At 51.1% G+C, this 27,812-nt stretch overlaps 1 protein-coding gene across 1 annotated transcript; it reads left to right on the top strand.

Annotated features, from left to right (window-relative positions):
- The first annotated feature begins 830 nt into the window (after positions 1-830).
- On the top strand, positions 831-27,812 carry CALB2 (calbindin 2). The gene is made up of 11 exons (XM_037816075.1): positions 831-977; positions 12,339-12,415; positions 14,849-14,938; positions 17,202-17,282; positions 21,594-21,650; positions 22,195-22,272; positions 22,769-22,824; positions 23,164-23,203; positions 23,347-23,400; positions 24,241-24,312; positions 27,207-27,812. Exons 1-11 carry the CDS (start codon positions 884-886, stop codon positions 27,321-27,323), a joined length of 816 nt encoding a protein of 271 aa, XP_037672003.1. The 5' UTR covers positions 831-883; the 3' UTR covers positions 27,324-27,812.

Genomic DNA, 27,812 nt, shown 5'->3' with positions numbered 1-27,812 from the left:
ATTCTCTGCCCCCTGGACCAGGCAAATTCCCACAGTGTCCCAGGGTCTGGTTCTACCTCCCGCTGGACAAACATCTAAAATCCCACCCCACCCACGGCATGTCCAGGGGGAGGCAGGACCCCAGGGGGTGGAGGTGGTCACCCAGGGGGAGGACGATAACCAAGACAAGGGGACAGCAGGTGGCCCTGTCCACTCCCACCTGGACGCTCCCGCGGGGGTCACTGATTCCAGCAGCGCCCCCACTACTGCCCGGGCTTCTCCCCAGGCCTGGGCACTTGGAGGGGACATACGGCGCCTGGACAGAGTCCAGCTCAAATTCTAGCTGCTCTGGGCAAGTCGTTCAGCCATTTTAAGCCCCAGGCTTCAGTTAGAAATGTGGTCCCCGTTCTTCCTGCTGTAGGAGGCTCAGGTGAGAGGAGGCATGCGAAAGACACGGTGACCTCTGAAGACCCGGGGCTTAATTCCTGTAAAATGCTTATTTCATCATCATCATCATCATCATCATCACCGTTGCTACTACTGGCCTACATGGTGGCTTTGTACTCAAGGAGGTGGGAGAAGGAGGGAGGGACGGAGGGGAAGGGCAGCCTGTCTCCCGGTTTCACCGGAAAGCCTTTGGGTTTCCCTGGCGGGCGCGGAGCCCTCTCGGCGCAGGTGTTTCGGCCCCCCACGAACCCCCGCGGAACCCCTCGGGCGCCCCTGCCCCAGCCGCGACCCAGCCCCGATTCCCTGGGCCCGCGCGCCCCCTGCTGGAGCCCGGCGCAGGCGCAGCCTCGGGACTGTATATAAAGGCAGCGTGGCGCGCACCACCCGGACCAGCGCGAGAGCGGAGCCGGCGCGGAGGGAGAGCGCTGTGCTGGCTGAGGTCTCCGAGCGGCTCGCCATGGCTGGCCCGCAGCAGCAGCCCCCTTACCTGCACCTTGCGGAGCTGACGGCGACCCAGTTCCTGGAAATCTGGAAGCACTTTGATGCAGACGGTCAGTAAAGCGCCCAACTTCTGTGCCTATTAGCCCCAGGGGACCTGCAGTGGGGCGAGGGGAAGGGGTTATTGCTCCATACACGCAGGGGTACATCCTTGCCCGAGGTGGTGTTTTGGCCCCAGCGTCCGCTGGGGTCGGGGTCTCGAGTGTGGGAGACATCTGGCTGCTCTGGTGACAACTGTCAGTAACTTTTCTTCCCTGGCATAGACGACAGACAACCCACCTGCTTTTGCAGCTTCATCCTGGGTAAGGTGGAGCTTTCCCAGAGAGGAAGCCTGGGCTAGGAAATGCCATCTTCCCCGCCCTTCTCTTCAAGGAAACTTCCTGGCTTCAGCTGCTGCAGCCACAGGTCTCAGAAGCCCACTCATTTCTTGCCTCACATTTGGCAACTGGGGACTGGATCAGTCTGGGGGCTTCTGAAGGGAAACCCTTGGCCTCCCCAGCCTGGTTGGCAGTGAGCAAATACAAGGGTATTTGGGGGTCTGAGCACCCCCTGGGCTTCCTGTGCCCATTTTCCATCCTCCATGGGCATTTGGGTTTCTCAATCACAGCAGCAGAGGGTGTGGAGGGGGCGCAGTTGGGGTGCCAGCCCTAGACATATCCCCTCATGATGATAATCCTGGGTGCTTTTGGTGACCCCATCCCCGGGTGTGGGGAGAGGCACATCTTAAATGCATCCATGATCGACCCCTGCTCTGTATGTGGTTTTGATATTGACTTACAGAAAAACTGAGGACTGGATTGAATAAACTTTGGGGGTGGCCCTCAGCGCTGGGCTTCCAGGGGTCCCTGGTGCTCAGCCTCAGGCATAAAGGGAGCCTCCTTTGAAGGCTTTGGATGGCACCAGAGACTTTCCCCACCACCCCAAAAGCTAGGTGATCTGATCTTTTTCTCTGAGGTCTTGGTTGGGTGGGCATCCAGAATGTTCTGGCATCTCAGAACAGGCACCTTGGGTAGGGTGGTCTTTATCAGGCTCAGGGTTTTTATCCAGGAATTGAGAGTGCAGGAGAAGGGAACTAAAGAGAAGATCAGGTGGTGCTCACTCAATCATCCCTGCCTCCCTTCCTCACCTTGGTATGGTGTGGAGGTGGTTAAACAGAGGCCCTCTGCCCAGAACACTGTGGGAAGGCAGGGGTTAATGTCTGGGGATGCTGCTCAGTGAAGCTTGGTCTCCTTGGAGCCAACTGAGAAAGCCAGAGGGGCAGAGGGCTGGGCACCTGGATCCCTAGATTAGGACCCCGCTCTGCCTATGAATCACTGAAGGAGGTTGGAGAGATTGTTAAATCTGTAAAATGGGGCTAAGGAGTGGGTTGCATTTCCAGACCCCACCTGGTGCCATCAAATTCCCGTGGGGGAAGGGCTGTAATGGGTCTGCAGCTTCTTAGTATTCCAGATGACATGCATCTTCCCTAAGGATGCTTTTGCCAGGTTATCTGCACCAGAGACTTACACGATTCAAGGAAAGTTACCAAGTGGCCAAGGTTATACCACCAGCCTCCTCCCAGATGAGTCAGCTATAAACGAAGGAGTCCACAATTCTACCTTTCCTCCCTTCTCACAGGGACAACCAATAGCATGCTCAATAATCATTCAAGTCTTTACATTTATATGAGACACTGTACTTTTTGAGACACAACAGAACCTTCTTGAGTCCTTCCCCGTGAGGCTGCTGGGCGGATTGTCATCCTCCCTGGTCAGGTGAGGAAAGAGACACAAGGGGTGTCTTATCTAAGGTCATGTGGGGCAGGTTAGTGACTAGGCTGTTTCCTGGCCAGAGCTTCCTCCCCAGCTCTGGTTTCCGACACCTGCTTAGGTTGGAAGAGGGACTTTTCCATGATGATAGATAAAAGCCTCCCATCTATCCTCCAACAGATGAATCCCCAACCCAGCCTTGGAAGTGATGGATAGTTCCCTTTATCCCACAGAGGGATCCTTGGCTAGAACTAGACCCAAGGGTCTTCATCTGGTGCCCTCTTGTTCCTAGGTAAAAGGGGAGCTAAAAGCTTGCTTTTTGACTCCCTTGTCCACTGGGCTCCCCACTGCCCTCTCTCTGGGTCACAGCCTCAGGGAACTCCCAAGGAGGGAGGGTGGACTAACAGAAAAGGAAGGCAAAGAGATGGAAGAGAAAGGTGATTTAGGAAAATGGGGTTAGAACCTACTTGGAATTCCACTAAAGGATCCAGAATTAGGCTTCAGGCTGCCTTGCTCTTTCTCTTTGACCTTTCTCCTTCTCTACCCTTCCCTTCCCAAGCACCCGTTGGCTGCCAGTGAGCTCCCCACTTCCCCACCTGCTCCCCTCCCTATTCTGAGGCCTCTCTCTTACTAACTCTTGCTTCTGTTTTCAACTTGGACTTTCTTCCCATCTCTAAGAGCCCCCCTGCCACTCAAGACCTCAAAGACCTCTGGGAGAATCCTCCTTTACTGCTCACCAGGTCCCTGGAGTGAGCTCACTGGAGCCCAATTAATCAGAGCCACCTGCGAGAGGAGCCACCTCCCCACCCCTCCTGGACTCCCAGACCCTCCAGTAAACAAAAACAAGGAGAACTTAGGAGAAAGCTGGGTTCCAAGGAAGGATAGGGTGGTGGGGGCTCTGTTCTTTAAGTCAGCACATTCCTAAACAGAAGGAAGAGTCATCACCTGGTCCCTTTGCCCAAATAGTTAGTTATTTTCAAAATTATCATTTGCTTTGCAGTGGAGAAAGGAAGGAACAGGTGTTTTGAGAGTGGGAAGCTGGGACACAAAGAAGCAAAGATTTTGTCCACAAGATAAACAGCTCAGGAAGAGGGGAACCCAGGAATCAGGGTCAGGAGAATCCCCTGGACTGTCCACCAGCCAAGGCCAAGCCTTTGGGTCTCTCAAAAGCAGGGTGGGGAGGATGACCGCTAAGCCCACCCTACAACCTGGGAGGGGGCTGGGCTCTTCCACCCGACACCCCCAGCTCTTAATGACCCATAATGTGCTTACTTGTGTGAGTCCACTGATCTGTGCTTCTTGGTCACTTCTTTGCAGGAACGTTCTTATTCTTACTTTGTGAAGTCCAGGGCAGCTGAGGGACACCCATCTCAGAGTTCACCCCGTCCCCGCTGTGTTCCCAGGTCAGACGAGCCTCGAGGCTCCTGTTTCTCAGGCCAATTCTCTGTGGCTGGGAAGAGAAACCCCTTAACCTTTGCCATCCCTTTGGAAGCAACCAAGAGGGTGGGGACTGGGTGGGGCAGTGGGTTCTCTCCCAGGGGCAGGCAGACACTCACAGGACCTGGGATTGGGAGCGGGTGGGGAATCTTACTTACTTCTAAGAATCTATCCTACATAGACAGACTCATTTGCCTGCAAAAAATTATATACACCAGGAGGTCTAGTCAGCGTTCCTCGGAATATTGAAAATTTGAGGGAAAAAACATCCATCACTAGGGAACAGAAAAATAAATCATGGTAATCTCTACAACGGAATTTACACAGCTGGTAAGGGTGAGGTGGAAAAATGTCCAAGACATATTATTAAGGGGGAAAAAGATCCCATAGCAGAACTCCATTATAGTATGAGCCCATCTTATTTTTAATGTAGTGTGTATGTTGGAAAACATTTGGAAGAATATAATTGAATAATAACAATAATGGTTCTTTCAGCAGAGTGGATGAGGTAAAATTAAAGGGCATTTTCTTTCACTTTTTAAGTTAATTTCTATAGTGTTTGAAGATTTTACAAGAGCACGTTTTGTTTTGTTTTGTAATCAGAAAAATAAGGATATAAGAAGAAAACAATTACAATTCTATGGCCAGCCCCAGACCCCTGCAAAAAAAAAAGAAAAAAGAAAAAAATATGTATGTGTATATCTATATATATATATATATATAGAGAGAGAGATATACACATATATGTATATCTATATACACACACACAACACAGACACACACCCCAGGTGTGGGCCTCGGTCCCCCTCCAGATGGACCTAGTGAGGCAGGGAGAAGGGGGGAGGGGTTCTGCAAGCCCCTCAGGCGATAGGAAGGACCACCAAGGCGTTTGGAGGGCTCTGGCTCGTCTCCTCCCACCTTCCTGTCCTCCTAAACCCGATGGCGATAACGGAAGGTCCTCCAAACCCACACGGCACCGAGGACCACGAGCCGGAACCCGAGAGCCCTGCAGCCCCCCTCCCCCCACCACCACCCAGGGCGCTGGTCACTGCTCATTGATCATCCCTGTTGGGGGGGGGGGGGCTTGGAAAAGCGCGGGAACAACAGCGCCCCGCAGAGGTCGAGAGAGGCCTGGGGCAGCTTGCCTGGGAATCCTAAAAAGAGCCGTGCCGAAACTGGGTTACAAAATATATGGTATATATTCCGTGTTTACATACACACTACAGCGTTTGCAAGGCAGTATCTCAGTGCTATTCATAAGATAATTACAGGCTCTATATAAACGAGTGCTGCTTGGCCCATAAAGGAGTATCTCTGTGGGGTCTGTATAAATCTCATGTGGCAATAACATCCAGGCTCTTGGGAAGGCCCTCCTGCCCCACCTGGGGAAACACCCTGGAAGTGAGCCCCCAGTAAGCCCCTTCCTGCTCTTCCAGCCCCAATCCTCCCAGCTGTTTCCCTAACGGAGCCTTGGGGCTGTGGGGTGCTGGAGGTGCCAGCGGGGATCGCGTGCTCTGGGGCCCCGCCCCGCTGATGGAGATTGCACCAGCCGGGGGGAGGCGGCCGTGTCTGCGTCGTGCTGGGGCTCCCCCAGGCAGGCAGCGAGGGGACTGGATTTCACAAACAACACGCTTCAGCCCGCTTTGCCAGGGCAGCCACCAGCCCGGCCGCGCCCCGTCCCTGCCCTGCTCGCCTTGTTTATGCCCCTCTAGACTTCAGTGCTTTTACTCGCTGAGCCCCGGGGGAGGTTTCCAGCGTTAAGGAGACCCCGCGGGGAAATCTATTCCGATACCCTGGGAGCCAGAATTCATCAAGGAGGCGAGAGGCTCTTCAAGAACGGCGCCTCGCCTGCGCCGGCCGGGGCCTCCCCCGGCGGGTGGCTGCCCTCCTCGGCCGAGCGGGCCCACTGGGGCCCCTGGCGCCAGGCCCTTCCCCCGCTCTGCGGCTCTCCGCTGTCTCCCCAGTCTACCCCATCCTTCTGGCCTCCCCCAGGCCTGGGAGTCAGCCCAGCATTCAGGCTGCCAGATGTCCACAGGTTCAGGGGACCAGCCCAAAAAAGAGCCCAGAATCCAAGCGTCCAAACGTTCATCCAGTAGGTGCCTTTGCCGAGGTTCCCCCCTCACACCCCACCTTCAAGAACCCCTGGGGAGGTGGGGGTGGGGGTGGGGGGGTGAGGAGGGGGGAGAAATAAGAAGCAAAGACAGACAGAGGTTGTCCCTGGGATGAGTAGGAAACCTGCTAGCTGGGTGACTAAACTTTTCACCCCTTAAATTCTTCACCTATAAGATGGGGTCAGTACCACCCATCTTGCTTTACCTGGTAGAGTTGTGGCTCTCAGATGAGATGAGGGGGCAGATAGCTCTTTGTTAACAGTGAGCACTGTGCAAAATAATATTAATAATGGGCAGAGCCTGGAGAAGTCAATTTCTTGCCCCAGAGGGTGAGACTGTGCCATCCAGGGGGCTATCAGGCTGGACAGCAGAGGGCTCTTTTCCTTTCGATGAGTCTAAACTCCAGATGGGCAGCCAAGTGTCCTGGCCACATGAATGCTCTCCTAAGGAGGAAGCTGCAAACTGCAGGAACGCCGTACACAGCCCTCTAACCTGCGGATCACAGAGCACCGCGCAGATGGGTGAGCTCAGATGCGATGGATGCAGCACCTAGGCCAGAAGTTATCAAGCATGAGCCTCCTGAAGACCACCTGGAGGGCTTGTAAAACTCAGATTTCCAGGTCCCACCCCCAGAGAGTTGGAGGATCCTGTAGACCTGGGGCGGGACCTGATAATTTACATTTTTAACAAGCTCCAGGGGATTCTGATGATGGTGGCCCAGACCACACTTTGAGAACTACCGAGCCAGTGCTTCTCAGACTTTAGCCAGCCCAGGAATCACCTAGAAAGCCTGATGGCTGGGCCCTGTCCCCAGAGATTCAGATTCTTTAGGTCCAGGGTGGGTCCTGGGATTCTGCATTTCTAACAAGCTGCCAGGTGATGCTGACACTGTCAGGCCCCCGGGTGCACTTTGGGGAGCGGTGGGCTAGGGCCCTCAAGTCAAGCCAGGGGCAGGCACTGGTAGCATGAGTATCTGGTCTACCATCTCCAAGCTCATGCCAGCCCACCCCCGCCTCCACCCGACCTTGCACATCTAAGGCCATCATCTCTCTAAAGAGAAGGCACTATCCTTGCTAGCTTTAAAGATAAATCAGTGTCTAAATTTTATTTTTTAAATAAACATTTAAGTATAACAGTCATACAGAAATGTGCACAAATCATAACTAACAAGTGAACATAAATAACTCCCCCTCCTGGCTTGCTTTTACATACCCCTTAACTAAAGCTCTCCCACCCTGAGTGGAAAGCTTGCCTCCTCCTCTTTGGTGACCAAAGCACTTTCCTCTGTAAATAGTCCCTTCACTTAAGGCCTGTCAAACAGAAATGAGAAATACATGAAGATTTATAATCCATAGGATTGGGTATTAATTCTTAAACTTTCTAAGACCTCCCCAACCCCACCCCCACCCCCACCCCACATTCTGTTTTTTCACTCCTTTATGTCTGAACCCCAGAGAGTTTCTTCCCTGGAACAAGTTCTAAAGCAGTGGCTCTCAAACTTTAATGTTCATACGTGGTTAAAATGCTGATTCTGATTCAGTGTGGGGCTGGGGATTCTGCATTTCTAACAAGCTCCCTGGTAATCTGATGCTTCTGCCCGAGGACCACGCTATAAGCAGAAACCTTTCCACTCCAGACCTGCGGAATCAGAGTCTTCATTTTAACAAGATCCTCCAGGTAATTCTTAAGTACCTTGCCGTTTGAGATGTGCTGCTTCAGAGCAGATCTTAACCTTGATTCTGCATTAGAATCGCCTGGGGAGCTTTTAAAAATAACCCATCCCATGTTTCCGCCCCATCAATTAAATCAGAGACTCTGGTGTGTAGGGCCCAGGAAAGGGTGGGGTTTGAAAAGCTTCCCAGGTGACTCTAACACACAGCCTGGGCTGGGAACCACAACTCTAAAGAAAGTGGCAGTGTTGGAACTCTTTGTGCTGAAGGGTTTTCAGCCATAGTTTGAGTCAGAGGACTGTATAAAAATGATGCTTCCCGTTTATGTGAGATTTTCCATTTTCCATTATTACCTTGTGTGGCTTTTACCATAACCCAATAAAAGTAGATAGGGAGGACATAGTTGTGCCCATTTTAGAGATAAGGAAACTGAGGCTCAGAGAGATTGACTTGCTCCCCATCACATGGAGTGTCACAGAGCTGGTGGTAGAATTGTATCTCTTATTCAGACACTTCTTACCTGTTCAACTCCTGTAAGGTCTGTAAATACAACTCTCAGAAAGAAAAAAGCAGGCTTGTTTCCATTCTGGGGCTGCACTCTGCTATTGATGGTTGCTATGGAAACCACATCCTTATGGATGCCCATCCATGTGAGATTTGCATGGTGGCCAGGTGCCACACACCCTCTGTAACAGAGCCATAGAAACAGCAAACCACTTGTCCAGTGCTGAAGCCTTCCCTCAAAAGATGTGAACCCATCCAGCCTCTACCCCAGCCTTTGACAGGGCCTTCTGGGTGATGGAGGGAGATGGAAACTGCAGGTGGTTTGCAGAAGCTGGTAGGTTCTGGCCATTCCTGTCTGGCTGCCTCATGCCAGTGGTCCCTTAAATGCTCTCGGGAAACAAGCCCATAGCTAAACTTGGCCATGGCACCCCGAGCAGGGGCCACAAATTTGAGCTGTTGTTCAGTTCAACAGATAAAGACGTGTCAAACTGGAACACATTTCAGTCCCTTTGTTGGAGGTGGACAGAGGGAGGTGATGGCGGGGTTCCCAGCATAGCGAGAGGGGCTCTCCCAGCCTCTGAGAGGGGGGATTCTTTCTACAGTGGCACCATCCCAGCTCCTGGCCCCCTCTCCCTGCGGTTTTACCCTTCCCTTTCTCTTCCCTCTGCCCAGTGGTGGGGGATTCACAGAGAGGCCTTCCCTGTCCCTCTGTCCAAGTAGCTGTGATCATGGTTCCTTCATTGCACTTGACCCTCCCTGGAAATATGTTTAAATTCATTTCCTTGTTTATTGTCTGCCCCACTCCACCCCCATTAGAGCGTAAGCCCCATAACAGCAGACCTTGTCTAGCTCACCTTTGCATTCCCAGTGCCTAGCACATGGCCCAGCACTAAGAGGTGATACATACATGCTGGTTGGGAATCCAGGTCCTGCCCTGCTGTGTGACCCTCAGCAAGTTGCTTACCTTCTCTGTGCCTCAGTTTCTTCTGTCACACGGAGAGAGTTCTACTCTGCCATGCCGCAATCACATGTGTCTGAAAGGGTTGGGACCACTTGGAAGATGAGGCTAGCTCTTGTCCACGTTCCTGTCCCCCACGGCAACCCCCACAGGGCCTTACACACAGCGAGGCCTCAGGTTATGTGCTGAATCCAAGAAAGAGCAAAAGTGCTTTGAAAAACTGAAGGCATTGTATCTGTGAGGGAGTTACTGGTGTTCACAAATGTCCCTGATTTCCTGCTGGGCGAGGCACTGGATGAATGTCTGGATTTCATGAGGCTGTTAAACCACCTAAAAACCTTTCTAGAACAAGGCAGAGTAAAAATAAATTGCATGTATTCTTTGTAAGTCTCAGAGACTCCCCACAGAAAAGGTGGCCCCACAGGTCTACGCTGTTTTACTTTTCTTATTTCAGTTCAGATTGCTCGGACCCCTCTCTCTGGCCTCCCTCTGCACCCCCAAACCTTCCCAGCCTGAAACAGGCACCCTGAGGTCAAGGTGTCCCCCAGCATGGCAGCAGAGACAAACACCAGCCACGACAGTGACAACCACGGGCATTTTTGAGGCTCACTGTGTGCTGGCTGGATCCTCGCCACGAAGGATGAGGGGGACACTACCACCATTCCCACCCTATAGGGGAGAAACTGAGGCTCAGGGAGGCAACATAATGGGATCAGAGTCCCCTAGTGTGTGTGATAGCGGCAGGAGGAGAAACAGGCCCCAGCTCCTCGATAAACAGGACCAGTCACTCTACCAAGCCCCCAAATAGTAGGCGAAGGGGCTGCAGAAAAGATGGCAAAAAAAGCAAGGACCTGGTACAAAGACCTGAATGCAGGAGGGGCCGTTCAGAGCTGGGTGGAAGATGCTCTTGGTAACATATCATGCCGCACTGCTGGGCTGGCGCCTCTGACTTCCTTTCGGCCACCTCCTGACCTGCTCGTGAAACTGACACATGCACCCACTCACGTGCCCCCTGAGCCCTGGCTCCCAGCCCAGCCTCGGCGACCCCTGCCTCACTGAACCATCACGTGCTCATGGTGCCAGACACGAGCCCCCCACTCCCTGCCCCAGCCCCAGGCTTCTGCTGAGCTCTGCTTTCCACCTCCCTCTCTGACCCTACAAAGCCTCCAGGGAACTGGGTGTGCCTTTGCCTTCTCAGGCAAGAGGAAATCTCACGGAAGAAATGGGAGAACAGTCAGATCGAGGCAGGGAGTGACCAGGGAGAGAAAAATGACTGGCTCCTCCAACTCAAAGGTGTCATCCACCAGACAACAGCCCTTTGTGGAAAGCCCTTCTTCCTCAGTCTTCCTCCCTCACGCCCCCACTCACAGCAGCCACTGGGTACGTTCTCCTAAATTCCATATCTCCAAGAAGCTTCGAAGTCCACCCTAGAAGAAAGAGGATCACCTCACCCTAGGAAAAAAGGAAACCCAAGTCTCCCCCGCCTCGCCCTCCGCCCAATTACAATCCCATCTTTTCCCTGCAGGTAAAAAGACATAATTTATCTCATGTGATTCTCTCAATGCGATACTTCCTGTGGCTGCTTCTCCACTAGAGGGCCTCTCTAAGGTTATTTATTCGGATTTTTAATTCTCAGGGAGGCACTAGGAGAGGCTAGGAAGGGACCCTGCCCCCCACCCCCAAACCCCCAGAGGCCAGGGTACATGCTTCTTTTATTTTTTTTTCTTTGTTTAGTTTTTAAATTCCATTTGCCCTTGAAGAAAACTACCACCCCACTTTCCTGTTCAAGTTGAAGCTCCTCTGTGGGAACCTTGCTCAAACTGCTTTAGATCAGATTTGGAACTTGACTTCAGGCTGGTGCTTTCCAAACTTTACTGCACATTGGAATCATCTGGGGAAGCTTCAAATAAAGCAGAGTGCTTAGGTTGCACCCCAAATCAATTATATCACAAGGTCTGGGGGTGGGAGCTAGAGATCTGTATTTTTTAAAGGTCCCTCCAGAAGATTCCAATGTGCAGTAAAGTCTGGGAAGCACTGCCTTAAGCCATGTCTGATACCCACCCCCAGTGCTTTCACCCCAAAACAGCCGAGACCAGTGACCCTTGACTGTGGATGCAGCTCGGCCCTGGCCTCTATCTAAGGCAGCCTTGCTCAAGGCTTGAGATTCTAAAGGAGCCCCCACTATTTCTGTATCTTCTTGCAAGGCAGGCTTCGACATGGGGACCTGGTTTTGATAATTGCACATTTTCCCCAGATTCATTCCCATTGTGTACTCAGGTTTCAGTAATTGAACTCAGTAACATTTATGGTGCATTTATAACAATTGGGCAGTGTGTGATGGTCTTCGCATACATAATCCCATTTATTATCACCTCCATTTTGCAGACAGGGAAACAGAGGCTCAGATATAACTTGTCCAAAGTCACACAGCTGGTAAGTGCTGCAGAACCAGGGTTTGAATCTGCATCCATAAAGCTCAGAGACTTCTCCCTTAGTTACAGAACAGTGGACTACCTCCCTGTCGCTCAATCCCTGGGAATGAGTTTCTCTGGTGCCCCTATCCCATAGGACATTTGCCCCTCCTTCCTCTTTTCACTCTTCCTTTCCCATCCTAGGGCCTGCCACCTGCTGACAAACCTCCTGCATCTTGCTCCTGTTGTCTCCTGTCCAAATGGTTATGGATAGACTCAGCCTGCCAGCTCCTGCTCACTCTGCCAGCTTGTCCCAGATGCTAGATCCTCCCAGTATTCTCTGACTGCTGAATGTAGATCCCAAGAACTCACTGTTATTTATCTGTGGTTGCAAATACCCCAAGCACAGGAACTGCATTCCCTAACCCTGTGCAGCCCGGGGCTGGCCTGGACACATGCCTGATGAGCAGTGGGGAGAAGAAATCTCCACGAGGCCCCTGACTCTCCCACCCCACATCAGCCTTACTATTTAGCTCTGACGTTAACTGTTTCCCCGCTCCTTCCTATCTTTGCAGGAAACGGGTATATTGAAGGTAAAGAGCTAGAAAACTTTTTCCAAGAGCTGGAGAAGGCAAGAAAAGGTGCTGGCATGGTAAGCCCAGCCCCCTACCCCATGGTTTGGGTTTTTCCATCAGCATGAACTATGGCTTTGAGCATTGTTTATACCAGGACAGATGCCTTGACACTTAGAGTTTGTCTTTAATTTTCAAGCTGGAATACTCTCCCAAAAAGTACTTCAGTAGCATTGAGTACCTGGGATTTGGGGGGCAGGGTGTTCATGAATGGGCATCAGGGGTTTATGAACCACCCAAAATGGCAACGTTTGTGTCTGCATATGTATGTATAAATATTTTTTTTTCCCTGTGGACCGAGCCCTTGGGTTTCTGAAGGTGCTTAAAGGGGTCCTGGCTCAAGAGTGGATGTCTAGGGACTTTCAAGTGCCTTTATCTTAGCTCAGGGTTTCTCAACCTCAGCAATGTGGACATTTGGGCTGAGGGATCAGCCTGTGCGTTGTAGAATTTTCAGCAGCATCCCTGACCTCTACCCACTGGGTGCTATTAGTACCTCCCCAAGTTGTGACAACTAAAAATGTTCCCAGACATTGCCCAGTGTCCCGTGGTGGGGAGGGAAAGGCCCTGCTCTAGACCAGCAAGAACTGGACTCCTCGGCGAGAGCCTTAAGAAAAACTGAGGATTGCTCTGAACCAGTGCCTGGGCCCCATGACACTGGCCGGCCCCATTTGTGGAGGAGTCAAACTGCTCTTCTTAGCCTGCCCAAGGTGACTCCAAACCACGGCTCAGCCCCACCATGGTAGAGAAGTTGTTTTCCCTGGTGCCGTCCTGGCACTAACTGAGCTCTAAAGCCTTCTGGGGGAGGCATTTGAGATACTGAAAAGCCAAGGGGATTGGAGCTGGTCTGTTGTGATCCCCTTGTCTGGTTCTCAGATATATGGAGTCAGGCCCACTCCCTCCCACCAGCTCCTGCAGGTGCTCCAGGGGTCCCTCTCCTCGCCCCTCCGCCTGTCTGTTGGCCGGTCCACTGCTTGACAGCAGTTCTTCAGGGAGATGAGTCACGAATCTGCCGGTGAGCTGCTGGCTGAAAGCTAGGGGGAGCAGCCCCATGAGGAGGAGGTCAAAACTACTGGCTTTAGAGGGCTTGAGGTGACTCATGGGTTTATTTATCAACAGCTCCCCCGTCAACCCTCATTACTAGGACAATGAAGCTTGGATCACAGAAAACACTAGCTTCCAACCCGACTCTGGGATGGTGGAGTAGGCAGAGGAATGTGTTTTTGTGAAATACTTCAAATCTGAAATCCTTCTCTTAGTCATTCCCTTCCTCAGATGGCCTCAGGGATGATTTTCAAGTCCGTTAACAACGACCCCAGCTGATGTCACCCAGGACTGATTCTCAGAGCAGGTGTTATATGGTAGAAAGAAGATTGGACTTGGGATCAGGAGTCAGGAGTTTGAATCCTGGCTATACTAATTGGGTCACCCGGGAAAAGTCACACACATCATCTCAGCCTCCATCTGGGTGTAAAATGGAGGGTCCGTCAACCTCACGGGGGCTGTTGTAAGAACAAGAAGGGATGACCACATTTGTGATAAATGCCAAGGGTCATACTGCACACATTGTTAGCACTTAGTAACTGCAAATAAATAAATATGGATAAACATATAAATATCATCCTATTGAGAGCAGTTCATCTCAATATCATAAAAAGCAATAGAAGGGATCCAGAGAAGACTCTAAGAATTGGCAGAATTCTCCTTTGCCAATCCTAGAAAGCACACAGCCCACCCAGAAGTCATCTGATAACTGAAGCAGAGGTATCGGCTGCCAAAGGGGTATTCCTCTTTGCTTAAGGATAAAGAAGAGCTCATTAATGCAGATAATTAATCAGCAACTCCCCAAACCAGGGCAAGGTTTTAGAATTTCAAGAGAGGCTCATATTCAAGATAGGCAATGATGAGCTAAAGAAACTTTTGATTTTCTTTGTCTTCCCAGAAGTCACAATAATTAAATGGCCTACCTAAATTACCCTCTGATGTATGAAGACTTTCTTCTCACATTCCCCCTGGCATAAAATCAGTATGAAAAATATTCTGCAATTGCCAGTTGGTCTTTAAAGAAAATGAGCTTTGGTGGAGTACTTTCTGGGAGGCACTGGATTAAGTTGGGTTCTGTTAGACCTCAGGTCTCACATCTGCGTGACAGGAATGGGTCCCCACCCTTCTGGTAGAGGTGTAATACATCTCAAAGGCAGGGATGCATGTTTAATTACATGCCTCCGTATCCCGTGCCCCTTTGTAAAGTATGTGACTGAGCCTTGACGAAGACGCAGCTGGATTTGGAAGGGTCCTGTAAAGGTCAGCAGCTCAGAGCAGCAGCAGAGCTTGGTTTTGTGCCCACGGATTTGGGACACAAAACGATCCCTGCCACTGCCACAGTGAGAGGGTGTGAGACCCCTGGTTTTCAGGAGGACCCAGCAGTGGAATCAGCCCTCTTTGTCTTTCCACAGATGTCAAAGAGTGACAACTTTGGGGAGAAGATGAAGGAGTTCATGCAGAAGTATGACAAGAACTCAGATGGGAAAATCGAGATGGCAGAAGTGAGTCCTATTGCCCTAAGAGCTACATGGGAAGCCCCATTCGTCCCTGTGCCTCTCCCATGCACCAAATGTCCATCCGGGGATCTAAATGAGGTGGCCTTAGAGCTGCCTGCCCACCCCCAGCCTCCCAGCCACCAGTACTTAAGCTGACCAAAAAGAACAGGTGGGGTGTTTTCTCTGTATCACAAGAAAAGTGAATTTTTCTTAATTTTCCTAAGGAAAAAGGCACCAACTAACAATGGTTTAAGACAGGGATCAAGAGTTCAAATACCTTCAAAGTCCAACAGGTTTTGTAAATGTGTGAAAAGCTCAGCTTAAGACAATAGGAAGGGTGAAGACCACAGTGAACGGAGGATTCACACCCCTTCTAAAGGCATCCAAAGGCAAAATTAATATATACAGATATGCATGTATGTGTATTTGTGCATATACATATGTGTTTGTGCGTGTGCCAAACCAGACACTCTGGCCATCAGTTTGCAACCCCTGGCTAAGGGGTCGAAGTGGTGACAGCAGCATATGACTGAGGACATAGCTCCTCCGGGGCTTTATAGGTTGGGATGCTGTCGGGATGCTGTCTTAGTCGGGTGTTCTAGAAGCAGAGTCTGAGATAGATCCGAGTGCATGTGATTTGTGGAGGGACTGCTCTCAAGAGAAGGGAAGAGAGGGACGCAGGAAAGGGTAGAGGAAGTTGCTAATCAAGGACGTGAACTCAACTGGAGTCAATTCTGGCCTGAGCCCATGGGGAGCTCTGGAGTGTGGACTGTGCCACAGAGTTGGTCCCACCTTGAGGCAAGAGGGGTAGGAGGTGATTTCTTGTACCCCCATGTCAATCAGTCATTGGATTCCGGCTGCCCACTCCCCCAAATGGGAGTGAGGGGGGGATTGTCCCCAGTGAGGCAGTCTACTTTGGTTGAGGGCATTTCTCCTGCAGGGGGCAGTGATGAGCAGTTAGCCCCCAAACTTCATGGCAGCTGAGGATGGCACCCCAGCGGTGTGAGGAAGATCAGGGAGGGGCACCAAGATGCTGATGGTCAAGGCTCAGAAAACCCTGACTCAGGGGTCAGCATTTTTATTTAAAGGTCCAGATTATGGTAAATGTTTTAGGCTTTGCAGGCCATATGGTCTCTGCTGCAGTGATTTACTCTGCCAGTATAGCACAAAAGCAGCCATAGACAGTATGTAAATGGATGGATATGGCTGTGTTCCAACAAAACTTTATTTACTAAAACAGTCATTGGGCCCGACTTACCTGTGACCCATTGTTTGCCAACTCCTAGCTTCAACCATGAGAGGCTCCCAACAAGAAAGGTCATAGGTAGGGTTGGCTCCAGGTGAAAGAGGTCAGGGGTCCAGCTCTGCTTCTCTGCAGTTCTCTAGATTCTGTTCTTTGTCCTAAAACAGTTTCACCCTCAGGCTGGTAGCAAGATGGCTGCGTAGTTCCAGACATCACATCCAGATACAACCATGTCCAGAGGCAGAAAGGGACCATCTTATTGGGTCCCTCCTAAAAGCAAGGAAACTTTTCCCACAAGCACCCTCAGCAGACCTCCCCCTCACAGTTCGCTGGCCAGAACTGAGTCATATGCCTCGCCATAAGCCAATCACTGGCAAGGGGGACGGAATCACCACCTTTAACTCACTTAGACTAATCAGGATCTCATCTGGGAGAGGAAGACGGGGGAAGGCCATTTGGGTGGGCAGCCAGCAGTGTTTGCTGCACAAGGGCACTTGTTTGCATTTTTTCAAAGTCAGATTTGTTGAGGAATAATTTACATACAATAAACTGCATCATTTACAGTGTAAAATTCAATGAGTTTTGATGCTTGAATACAGCAGTGAATCACCACCACAATCAAGACACAGCATTTCCATCACCCCTAAACATCCCTCCCATCGTGACCATGCCACCATAGCCAACCACTGATCTGCTTAGATTAATACGCATTTTTAAGAATCTCACGTAAATGGAATCATATATTAAGTATTCTTTCAAGTCTGTGTACTTTCATTTCACACTGGCACCGCTTTCTGTCCCTCTAGCTGTTCATACCCTAGGATTTGGGGTGACCCAGAAGCACTTCTCAGAGCATCCTCCTTCCCCTTTGAAGGGCTAGCAGCCCCCGTTCTAAGGAAGGAAGCAAAATGTGACTCCCGTGCTGCCTCTCCACTGACCCTTTCCCCCTCCTTCCTACAAGAAACCCTGCTCTGCTCCCTGCCACGTCCCTCCCTCACATTAACATCCTTCTCGGTATCCTCCCAGCTGGCGCAGATCCTGCCGACCGAGGAGAACTTCCTTCTGTGCTTCCGGCAGCACGTGGGCTCCAGCGCGGAGTTTATGGAGGTGAGGCCAAGGCGCTGCTGTCTCTCTGTGTCCAGAGGCAACTCGCCCTAATGCCCAGACACGGTCCCTGGGATGCTAAGCCACCTGGAACGCGGCTCCTCAGGTGTGGTCTGTGGACCAGCAGCGTCAGCATCACCCGAGAGCTGGTTAGAAATGCAGAGTCCCTGACCTACTGAATCAGAATCTGCATTTTAACAAGATCTCCGGGTGATCTGTGTTCACATGAAAGTGTGGGAGGTGAATTTGGAGGTAAGCTTGGGTCAAGTACGTCTGGGAAATGCTGGATTTGCTGCAGATGTTTGTATATTACAGTCTCTGGAGTAGAGAAATCTAGTTTACTTGGTTTGGCTCCCGTATCTCCCCTACTTTCTTCTCATTCAATAACATTAGTGTTCCTCAAATTCCAAGGAAACCAGAGTTCTGCTGACACCCCATCCTCCTTTACCACAAAGAAAAGAAAGAATAATGTATCATCCTATCCCTGGGAAAGCCCTGTGAGAATTCCAGTTTCCAGTATTTTCCAAGCTTGATCTCGGACAGTTGTCTGGGCTACAGTGCCCTCCTTAAAAATGGGCATTGCTGTCTTTGCAATATAAATTCTCTGAGATCCTCGTGTGAAACATGACATCCAAATTCAAGTGTCTTTTGAGTAATGTTCACTATGTCCTACTTCAAAACAGATAGCATCAGATTGGACCACATGAAATTACCAATATTCGACCATCTTTGACTTAAAAAACGGCAACTTCATGTGGTTCCACCAGATACGTTACTTACCCTGGTGTCCTGCAAGCTACCAATTACTTCTTGCTATTTTTCTGGGACTCTGCACCCTTGCTATTCAACGGATGTCAACCCATACCTGCCACACACGCTGCCTGCTGTGATAAATAGCGTCTAGCCTTCACTGTGACTCATGTAGTCGTTCAGTGTGTGGTTAAATCCATTTCCAGCCACCGGTTATCCCCTCTCCGTGATTTGCTGCCTAAAGCGACTGACGAGCTAACCCAGAAACCCACGCAGCAGTGAGCCCCTCTCACGAATAGAGAGTCGGTTAGCAAAAACCGATTCTCAGGGTGGAAGAGTCATTTTTTTAGGTGGCAGCTTGCCTCAGCACTAGATACGGATTTAATTTCATGGTGCTTTAAAGGATTTTCTCCAGTTTGTTCAAGATGGCAAGATTCCATAAACTGGTCATTGATATTCTGGATTCTGTTCTTAGTTCTTCTCTTGCTTCTCTGGGGGGCAGAAGTCCTGCATATACTTATAACTTGTCTGGGGGCTACTTTTGTGAGCGTCAGGTTTTTCTGTCTATAGAAAAAGGAGCATTATGCCCAAGCCCTCCTTCCCTGATAGGAAGGCAGCCAAAGACTGGCCTCGGTTCCATCTCTGGTTTCAAAATGGAGATGGTGATAGCTGGCAGGGGGCAGAGATGCCTAAAGAGGAGCAAACAGCAGCTCTCTCCCTCCGCCCCCCACCTCATCTCCCTTCCTCCCTTGCTCTCTTTCTCTCTTGCCCAATTTCATGCTCTCCCTTCTCCCTCTCAGTCTCTCTCCCTGACTCTCACTTTTTCTTTAACTCATTCTGTGTGGCTGACGTGATTCCATATCCATATCTTCCCTTTTCCTTAAAAGCCCCAGCCTAACCACAGAGCAAATACTCCCCCAGTTTCCTGGGAACCCTCCCTCCTCCAGCACCATCCCCTCCTGCAGTTGTCCATTTGTCCCATTTCTATCAGCCGGAAACAACTCATGGTCCCCCAGTAGCCCTGAAAGGCTTGTGCTCTCAGATATCTCCCACCCCACTGCTCAGGCCAACATTTGTAATTTCTAATTTTAGTGAAGCCTGAGGACTTCTTTGGAATTTCAAAAAGCCCAGGTCTCTTGAGCTTCTTTTCCTTGAATGGGAAGAGAATAATGACCCACTGAGGCTGGGCACAGAGTGCTGAAGGGGAAGAGAAGCCAAGCGTAAGATCCAGAGCCAGAAGGGGGAGGCCGAGGGTGGACAGTGAATCCAGGGAGGGAATCAGACCTGCTGGAAGAGCAGCCAGATGCTCTGCCCTGGGCGGGGACTGGGGTCTATCTGGGTCATCCTCCTTTTAGGCAATTTGGGAGCTGTCTGCCTTCTTTCAACATGGACGAACTAAATTCCAGTGCACTAAGTACATGCCAGTGGTTGGTGATGTCAGGTTTGGAAACCTGCACATATCTCTCTCAACCCTCCATACTTTTTCAAGAGGAGGCATTTTGGATGAGGGAAGGAATATTTTGATGGAACCCAAGGTGTTTTTCCCCCCAGAGAAAAGACAATCCCCTAATCAGATACCCAAATTGTCTGTAGTATAGGCCCACATTTTTGCTAGGATTTGCTCTTGCTCATAACTAAGTAACAACAACAATAATAATAATATCAATAATAATAATAATAATAATAAATCAGGACCAAATTTCCTGAGGCCTGGCACTACACCATGAGAATTACACAGCCTTGTTCACTGGCGTTGAAGAAGCTCCTAAGATGTCCCCAAACTCTCATCCTTCTGACAGTAAAAGGAGGGCATGATGTAGGGAAGTGGGGGAGGCAAGAGATAAAATTTAGGAAAAGAATTAATGCTTGTTGACACCAGAAAACCAAAGTCTTTGTGTCCACATGTGCAATTTGAGAGCTGGGAAGAAAGGGCAGGAAAGACAACTTAACAGAACTTGAAGGAAAGTCTAAGAAATATGAGCAGGCACCAAAACAGACCAAAGATGTAGGGGAAAAAGGTTCTCTGTGCATCTTTGCCACAGATACAGGCCACCCCCATCCCCATCTGCCCTGGCACTCCCTCCTCTCCACTAGATGGTTTGGAGAAAAGGCTGGGGTTTCAGGGCAGTTATATCCAGGACCATGTTTTCTCAGGAACACTGCATTAGCTATCTATTGTGGTATAACAAATTACCCCCAACTTGGCTGCTTAAAACAATACACAATTACTATAGGTGAGAAATTCAGGAACAGCTTAGCTGGTGGCCAGGCTCAGGGTGTCCGTGAGGTCATAGTCGAGGTGTCAGCCAGGTTGCACTCATCCGAAGGCTTGACTGGGGCTGGAAGATCCACTGCCAAGTTGGGCCGTTCACGTGGATGTTGGCAGGAGGTCTTTCCATGGGGCCGCTTGAGTGGCTTCACAACAAGGCAGCTGGCTTCCTCCTCTCCAGAGTGCATGCCCCAGGAAAGAGCGAGAAGGAAGTGGCATTGCCTTCTATGACCTGGTCTCAGAGGTCAGTCATACACTGTCCCATCTGCCATGCTCTCCTCGTTAGGAGTGAGTCACTCAGTCCGACCGCACTCCAGAAGAGGGGCACTGGGCTCCACATTTTGAAGGGAGGGAGGTGCCCTGGAGAACTCATGAATATTTTAAAGCTGCTGCTACTATTTTTCCTTGCTTCTCCTGCTTAACGTCTGCTTCTGCTCAGACGGCCAGAACGTAGGGGGTGGAGGCAGTCAAATCCACGTCGCCTGCTGGCACTCTGCTTCTCTTTGATTCCCTGGTGCTGTGGTCAGCAGGCTGTGCCCTGGTCCCTCACGGGGATCACACACACACTCCAAATAACTAGGTCTCATATCAGAGCCCAAAACCGGGGAGGGGTGGGATCCTGGGAGGCATCACGCCTGCCTCTGGAGATGGGGTCAGCCCTGCTTGAATCACACAGATGGAGAGTGGAAAGGCAGAGGGAGCAGTTCCTAAAGAAAAAATGGGGCATTTTTAAATCAGAAAGTTGGGGCAGTGGCTTTGGGTATTCTGGGACCCAGTTACACTACCAATTCTACTTCACCCTCAGACACGGACGGCTACTGTGTGCAAACAGCCTGAAGGGACATAGCAGGGAGGGCAGGGAAGAGTAACCGAAGCCCATGCCTGCCCCTGCAGAGGGTTTGTCCCCTGCTCCCAGGCCCCACTCAGAGCAACAGAAGCTTTCAGGGCAGTAAAAGGACACCCCGTGTACCCACAGCTACAGCGGACCCGCCAGATCCTAGTTCTCGCCCTGGTAGGAGCTGCCTGGCCAACTACACCTTAGCAAGCCTCCCTCTGGTCACAAAATGAGCCAAGGAGGGACCCAGGCTGGGAGCAAGTTAGAGTAAAGAGCCTTGGTTCTATCCCAGCAGTTTTCCTTCTCCTCAGTGTGACCTTGGTCAAGACACTTGACCTCATTTCCTCATCTGGGACAGGAAGGGACTGGGCTGGGCCAGCCCCTCACCCCATCCCCCCATTCTTGAATACCAAGACCCGGCCTGGCCCATGAAGGAAAACAGCTTGTGCTCCCCTTGCAGGCTTGGCGAAAGTACGACACAGACAGAAGCGGCTACATTGAAGCCAATGAGCTCAAGGTAGGACGGGCCTTGGGGCGGGGTGGAGGCTTTGGAAAAGGGGACAAAGGCCAGAGTGGCAGTGGGTTGAAGGAACCTGGGGGTGGGTAGGTGGGGAAATGGGGGCTTACGGTCAGCACAGGAATACCCAGGCCTGGCTCTGAATTGTTGAACTTCTCCAGGGCAGGGCTGTGAAATCACTAATGTGGAGCTGTAGGGCCACAGACTTCAACCAAACCAGGTGCCCTTGAGGGAGTTCCAGCTGATGGCAGGTGTTGGCCTTGTAGCCTGGCCGTCCACCCTTGGGGTCCTCTGGCCAGCCAGTGGTCCTCAGGCACTGCCGACCCTGAGTGCTGGGCCCAGGGGGAGGCAGGGCCAGTCTCTCCGGCCTTTCCCTCCAGCTCTGGGAGGTCACTCCACAGGGGTCAAGGGTTTAGGGAACTGTGAGGGATGGAGGCTATACACACAGTAGAAAATAAGGCTGACTGACTGAATGAATCCAGAAGCAAATGACTGGGGGAATGAGTAAGAGCCCAGAGCTCTGGAGAGGCCTCCTGTATTCCAGGGGTTCCTGTCAGACCTGCTGAAGAAGGCAAACCGGCCCTATGACGAATCCAAGCTCCAGGAGTACACCCAGACCATAGTGAGTGGACACAGGACTTGGGCCCCCAGCCAGGGGGGTTCTGGGTTTGCAGGGTCTTTTGTTTGCTGATCCTTCAGGGTGAGGTGACTCATCACGGTGGCAGCTAGCAAAGAGGGATGCCATTGGACTCCGCGCCTGCCTTCTTTGAGATCCCCACTTAGCTGTCGCATTGGCCAGTGTGAGCCTGGGGAGCCTCTGTTTCCATGACAACCTCAGCAGCTCCAGGAGAAGATAAACTTGGAGAGGGTGGGCCTCTGGAGCTGGTCCGCTGTGCCTCTGCCGCCTCCTCGCTGAGCAGGGGAGAGAGGGGCAGTAACAGAGAGCCCACCTTCCCCCACCAATATCCTCCCACCCCCCATCCCTGACTGTTGGGCCCGATCCGCCAGGGGCCGTGAGCACTCTTTATCTTGCCTCCTTCCTCTCCAGTGGAAGGCGCTGGCAGGTCAAGGTCAAGGCCAAGACAGATAACCCAGGCACCTCTTTCTGTCCCCAACAGCTCCGGATGTTTGACTTGAACGGGGATGGCAAATTGGGCCTCTCGGAGATGTCCCGGTAAGCGCCTGCCCACCCCCTACCTGCGTCCCCAGTGTCACCATTCACAAGATTCCTGCAGATCAGTCTAGTGCCACTGACCCCATCTCAAGACCCACGGGTGGGAAAAGTGATGGGTGACAGGCTGGGTGTCAAGAAACTCAAGACAAAGCTGAACAGAACTGTGAAGTTCGACACCTCAGTTTGTTTCCCTCTTCTTTGAACGCTCCACTAACTCCCGATTGTTCCGTGCTCAGAGATCTTCTCTATAACTGCAGAGCTGCCTCAGCACCCCTGCAAGGCCTCAGCGGGTCTGGCCTGCACTGGCACCTCATCTTGGCTCTAACCTTTTCTTTCCAGACTCTTGCCTGTACAGGAAAACTTCCTGCTTAAATACCAGGTAAAAGAGCTGCTTTGCTTTCCCTGGCTGCTTCCCTTGCCTTCATCCCCCTGAGCTTTCTCCTTCCACCCCCCACCCCCCCTCCATGAACACCAGGCACCCCCAGGCTTGCCCTTCGCTCTTTAATAACTCGGTCCTCACAGGGCATGAAGCTGACCACAGAGGAGTTCAACGCAATCTTCGCATTTTATGACAAGGTGAGGATGATTGTGCCGAATGGCAAAGCCTAAGGCCTCAGCCCCAGGGGAGCCCCCCCCCCCACCAGGCCCCTGCCACAGTCAGAGGTCAGAGGTCACAGGGGCAGCTGGGGCTGCGGCTGCAGGGTTTCTGCCAGGCCCTTTTGATTCCCTGCAGCATCTCCCGCTGTGGAAGAAGATAAACGTCATTCACAATTCGTGGCCCATGTTTTGATTTCTGAAAAATGCAGCGGAGAATAGTCGGTGGAAGAGGGTGTGACCATGTTGTGTGGGGAATGAAGGGAGGGGTGCTCAGTGCTGTCCCCTGGTGGCGGCTCGTAAGTGTGCACTCCAGCCAGTTTCTCCCGGAAGCTGGGAGTGAGACCCCACCTGCCCTCTCGCGCCTGAGACCCCACCTGCCCTCTCGCGCCTCCCTTACCTGCAGCTGCCAGTGCGACTCTAACAGGGTTCTTTACAACCGGAGGGTAGGGGTGAACTTGAAATAGCCCGTGGTCACCCTGACCTCTCCTCATGGATGTGACATTCAGAGGCTGAGCAAAATGCTGCTTGAACCTCATTCATGTGGTCATTGCAAGCCAAAGACACCAGAACTAAAGGCCACAAAAGAACCATGTATGGGGATCTGCCGTGATCCTGCACTGCTGGGTTAATTAAGACAGAAGTGTGATGCATTATTTTGGCACTGCACAGTCAGAACGTCTTTTGTACGCAGTACGGGAAGGTTAAACTTTTAGACCTCCCTGGGAACAGGTGGGCAGAAGCAAGGAGCAAGGTTGGGGCCACGGGGGCCTTAAAATGTTAAGAGCCCTGGGCTGATAAGTCTCCACTCCCCATCACCAGGACGGAAGTGGCTACATCGATGAGAATGAGCTGGACGCCCTTTTGAAGGATCTGTATGAGAAAAACAAGAAGGTGAGTGGCTGACCCAGGGGAGCTGGCGCGTTGTCCCCAGAGGGCTAGAGCGTTATCCCTGGGGAAGGGGCAGGTGGAGAGAATGTCTTGGGGCTGCATTTAGAGCTCCTTTGATTGGCCATAACCAGGCATGGCAGTCTGGTGGAAGCATCAGCCAAATTGTCAACAAAAAAGACTTCCAACACAAAGAGAGATTTTGGAGAGCAGGGGCCAGTGGGTGGTGAGGGGCTATTCTGAGTCGAGTAACTACAGATTCTGGAGCTGGCGAGAGGGCCAAAAGGAGCCCCCAGAATGTTTGTTCCCTTGGGGAAAAAGCAGAGACCTGGACTCTTGCTGCATCTGGGACATTCCCCAGCAGACCCTCGAGTGGGCTCACCTTGGTGCACTGGGTAGGAGGGGTCTGGGTGGAATGGGAACCAGGAGAAAAACCTTTGCATCTGGCTCCCTTCACCTCCTGGAAAATGTCTCTCAGCACATGGTTTTGCCTGCTTTCTTTAATTAGACAATGAAAGCTCCATAATTCCTTGCCTTGCCTAACTGCCTTGGCTGACAGGCAAGAGCTAAATTTAATGCTCAATTTCAGGAATAAATTCTTTGCAGCCTCTGAGTCTATCTGTCTCCCTATCCAACTGCTTTCTGATCTCTTTCTCTTAAATCTCATCTTTCATTTATTTTTATCCTAAATTTCTTTTTCTTTCTTACCTAAAATTGCTTTTTAACAGAGCAGAAAATAAGTTATAAGTAAGCAAAGTGTTCCTAGGAGGAAGGAAGTATTTGCCACAATGCTTGAACTTGGCAAATTTTTCCAGGCACCAAGTTCCAGGAGGAAATTATTTATGTACTTTCATCTATCAAGGGAATGTTGGGCACCATAATGGAGAATATCTATAATTATATATTAATGAGGCACAATTAGTCTTCCCATGGCCCCGCCTTACATCTGCGGTGGAGAAACCCTGAAGGTGTGCGTTAAATTCAGGAATGGCCTGAATTTCCTAGTCATCAACTGACTTTGCTCTTTCTTGCTTAACACAAAGGACCAGTAACTCATAGCTGCACAGGTTGACTCCAGGCATGGAAACGAAAGGGAAGTTTCAGGTATTGGGGGTTGGGAGCAACTGTGAAGGTTAGAGAACAAGGATAACAATAAAGTTTGTTTCCCTGCGAGCCCTCCACCTGTACTGGGCTCCAGATTTGGCACTTGGGAATCAAGAGAATGACTCATTATTTACATGTCTTTAATGACACCCGAGATAGGAGAGGACAGGCCATTTTTGGTGAACCCACATGGCAGGCGCACGTTCCATTCTAATGGTGCCTGCGAGGACTGTGATAAGGTTTCTGTAGCAGATTAATGTTTGAGGTCCCTGGATGAAAACGCTGAATAGGATCAAACTTCAATATTTCTTAGCATTCCTAAGGCAAGTGCAACTCACTAAAACCTTCGCCAGCTTCAACAAAACTTCCAGACATTGAAAGCAAGCAGCCCCCTTTCTCCGTGCTGCTAAGCTTCTCGCTGCTGCACTGCACTGTGGGGAGTTTTCACAAGTTCGGGATTGATCTGTGGGGTCCCTTCCTTGGCCCCCAGTTAGAACAGGCCAAACTGGGAAGGAAATGCGCTAGATGAGTGGCAGATGGCTTGAGCACACCCCAGTGTTGCGGATGAGGGACATTTCCAGGGACTTCGTGACTTTAGGGCCCCCAAGCAAGAGATGTTTGCACAGTGCCCTTGGACTAGATGGTGGGACAAAACCAGAAATCAGTAACATGCAGGGGTGTCCCTGAGCTAAGGAAAAAAAGAGCATAGTAAAAAAGGTGGCTGAGGACAGTGAGCCAGGTAAAGAATTAGATGGACTTCACGACTTGGGGACTGAGGGTATTTATGGCTGTGAGTTGGGCCGATACTTCAGCAAATTCCTTAGTCTGTATACCTCCGTTTCTCAGCAACAGAAGGGGGATAATGACCCCTCAAAGGCAAAGTGTTAAGAAAGAAAACAAAAAGCAGTATCCTTCTGATACTGAGTACATGGTATGACAGCATTTTCAATACAAAAAAGGAGGAAGAGGAAGAGGGGAGGGAGGGAGGGAGAAAAAGTTGTTCAAATATTTTCCATTGCTAATGATGACTGCTATATTTCAGATCTATTTGCATCCAAAGCAACTAGTATAAAGCATATATTTAACATAAGGCATAGCAGGTGCATGTGTTCCTTCCAACACTGATCTCCATCTTAAATGAGAGACGCGCTGATTGCTTATGGACCACCTGTCCTAGTGTAGCCAGGCCCCGGCCACCAGCTTTGTTGCTGGAGGAGACAGGATTTAGAATTCTTTGTTTAAAAGGGTGTTTAAGGAAGTGTGGTCCAAGGGCTCTGGAGACAAGGCCTGGGGGCTTTGCCAGCATCCTCTCCATCACCTGCAAGGACCAGGTTGGCTGTCAGCTGATGGAGGCCAAATGAGGGAGAGGAATTTACACAAGTTAGGTGTAGACAACAACAGCCACCACCATAGCTACCACTTGGGACGAGCATGCTGTTATGTCAGGCACTGTGCTGAGTGCTGTTTACCTTCATTCCCTCATCTAATCCTCCTAACGCCTCAGTGAAGTGCTGTCAGTGTATCCATGCTACAGGTGAGGCAGCTGAGTCCCAGAAAGTTGACTGCTTTCCCCAACACGTTGCAGCCAGTAAGTGACAGAGACACCAGGTGTTAACCCAGATCCAACTCCAAAAGCCCTTGCTTTGGATCACTCTCAGCCACTTACACTGGAGGTGAGGGTGGGGTGGGAAGTAGGCTGAAAGAAAGGCCCAGGCGGTGTATTTATGAGAGTGGAGATGGGCCCGTTTGGTGGGGGCCATCCACAAGCCTGCCCTTCCCCTCTCCGTGTCCCCCAGGAAATGAACATCCAGCAGCTCACCAGCTACAGAAAGAGCGTCATGTCCTTGGCCGAGGCGGGGAAGCTCTACCGCAAGGACCTGGAGATTGTGCTCTGCAGTGAGCCCCCCATGTAAAGGAGGGTGGGAGCTGCTTCTCCACCCTCCCCCAAACCCTGCCCCTGCTGCCCTGACACTTCTACCCAGACCCAGGGGTCATGGTCCCCTGCCCTCCCACGAGCCGCACACACCAGCCAGCAGAGCAGGAAAGGAGAGATGGAGGAGGGGCTGCCGCTCTACTTGCTCAGACCTGACCCTGACCTGACGTCCTGCTCTGCCTGCAGCCTAGATCTCCAAATGCAGGGAAGGGGGGGGCATGGGTGGAGGTTCCCTCATCTTTTCGTGTGATGCATGAGCTCATTCACTGTATGGTTTAGGCTTCTATGTCCAACAGAGTGGACTCCTCCCTCTTGCTGCCCTCTGCCTTTCCTCCACGCCACCCCCAACTTCCCAGTCCCACCCACCACCTGGCTAGCGGTGTAGCTGTCTCCTCCGAGTTCCTGTCTGTGGAAGGCACGGGCCCTTCCCTTGCTGTCTTTATTCCACGTGCTCCTTTTCTCTTTTTGT

Source organism: Choloepus didactylus, chromosome 22 (genome assembly GCF_015220235.1).
Source record: "Choloepus didactylus isolate mChoDid1 chromosome 22, mChoDid1.pri, whole genome shotgun sequence".
NCBI lineage: Eukaryota > Metazoa > Chordata > Mammalia > Pilosa > Megalonychidae > Choloepus > Choloepus didactylus.
Note: the sequence above shows the minus strand (reverse complement) of the source record. Positions and strands in the feature narration are given on the sequence as shown.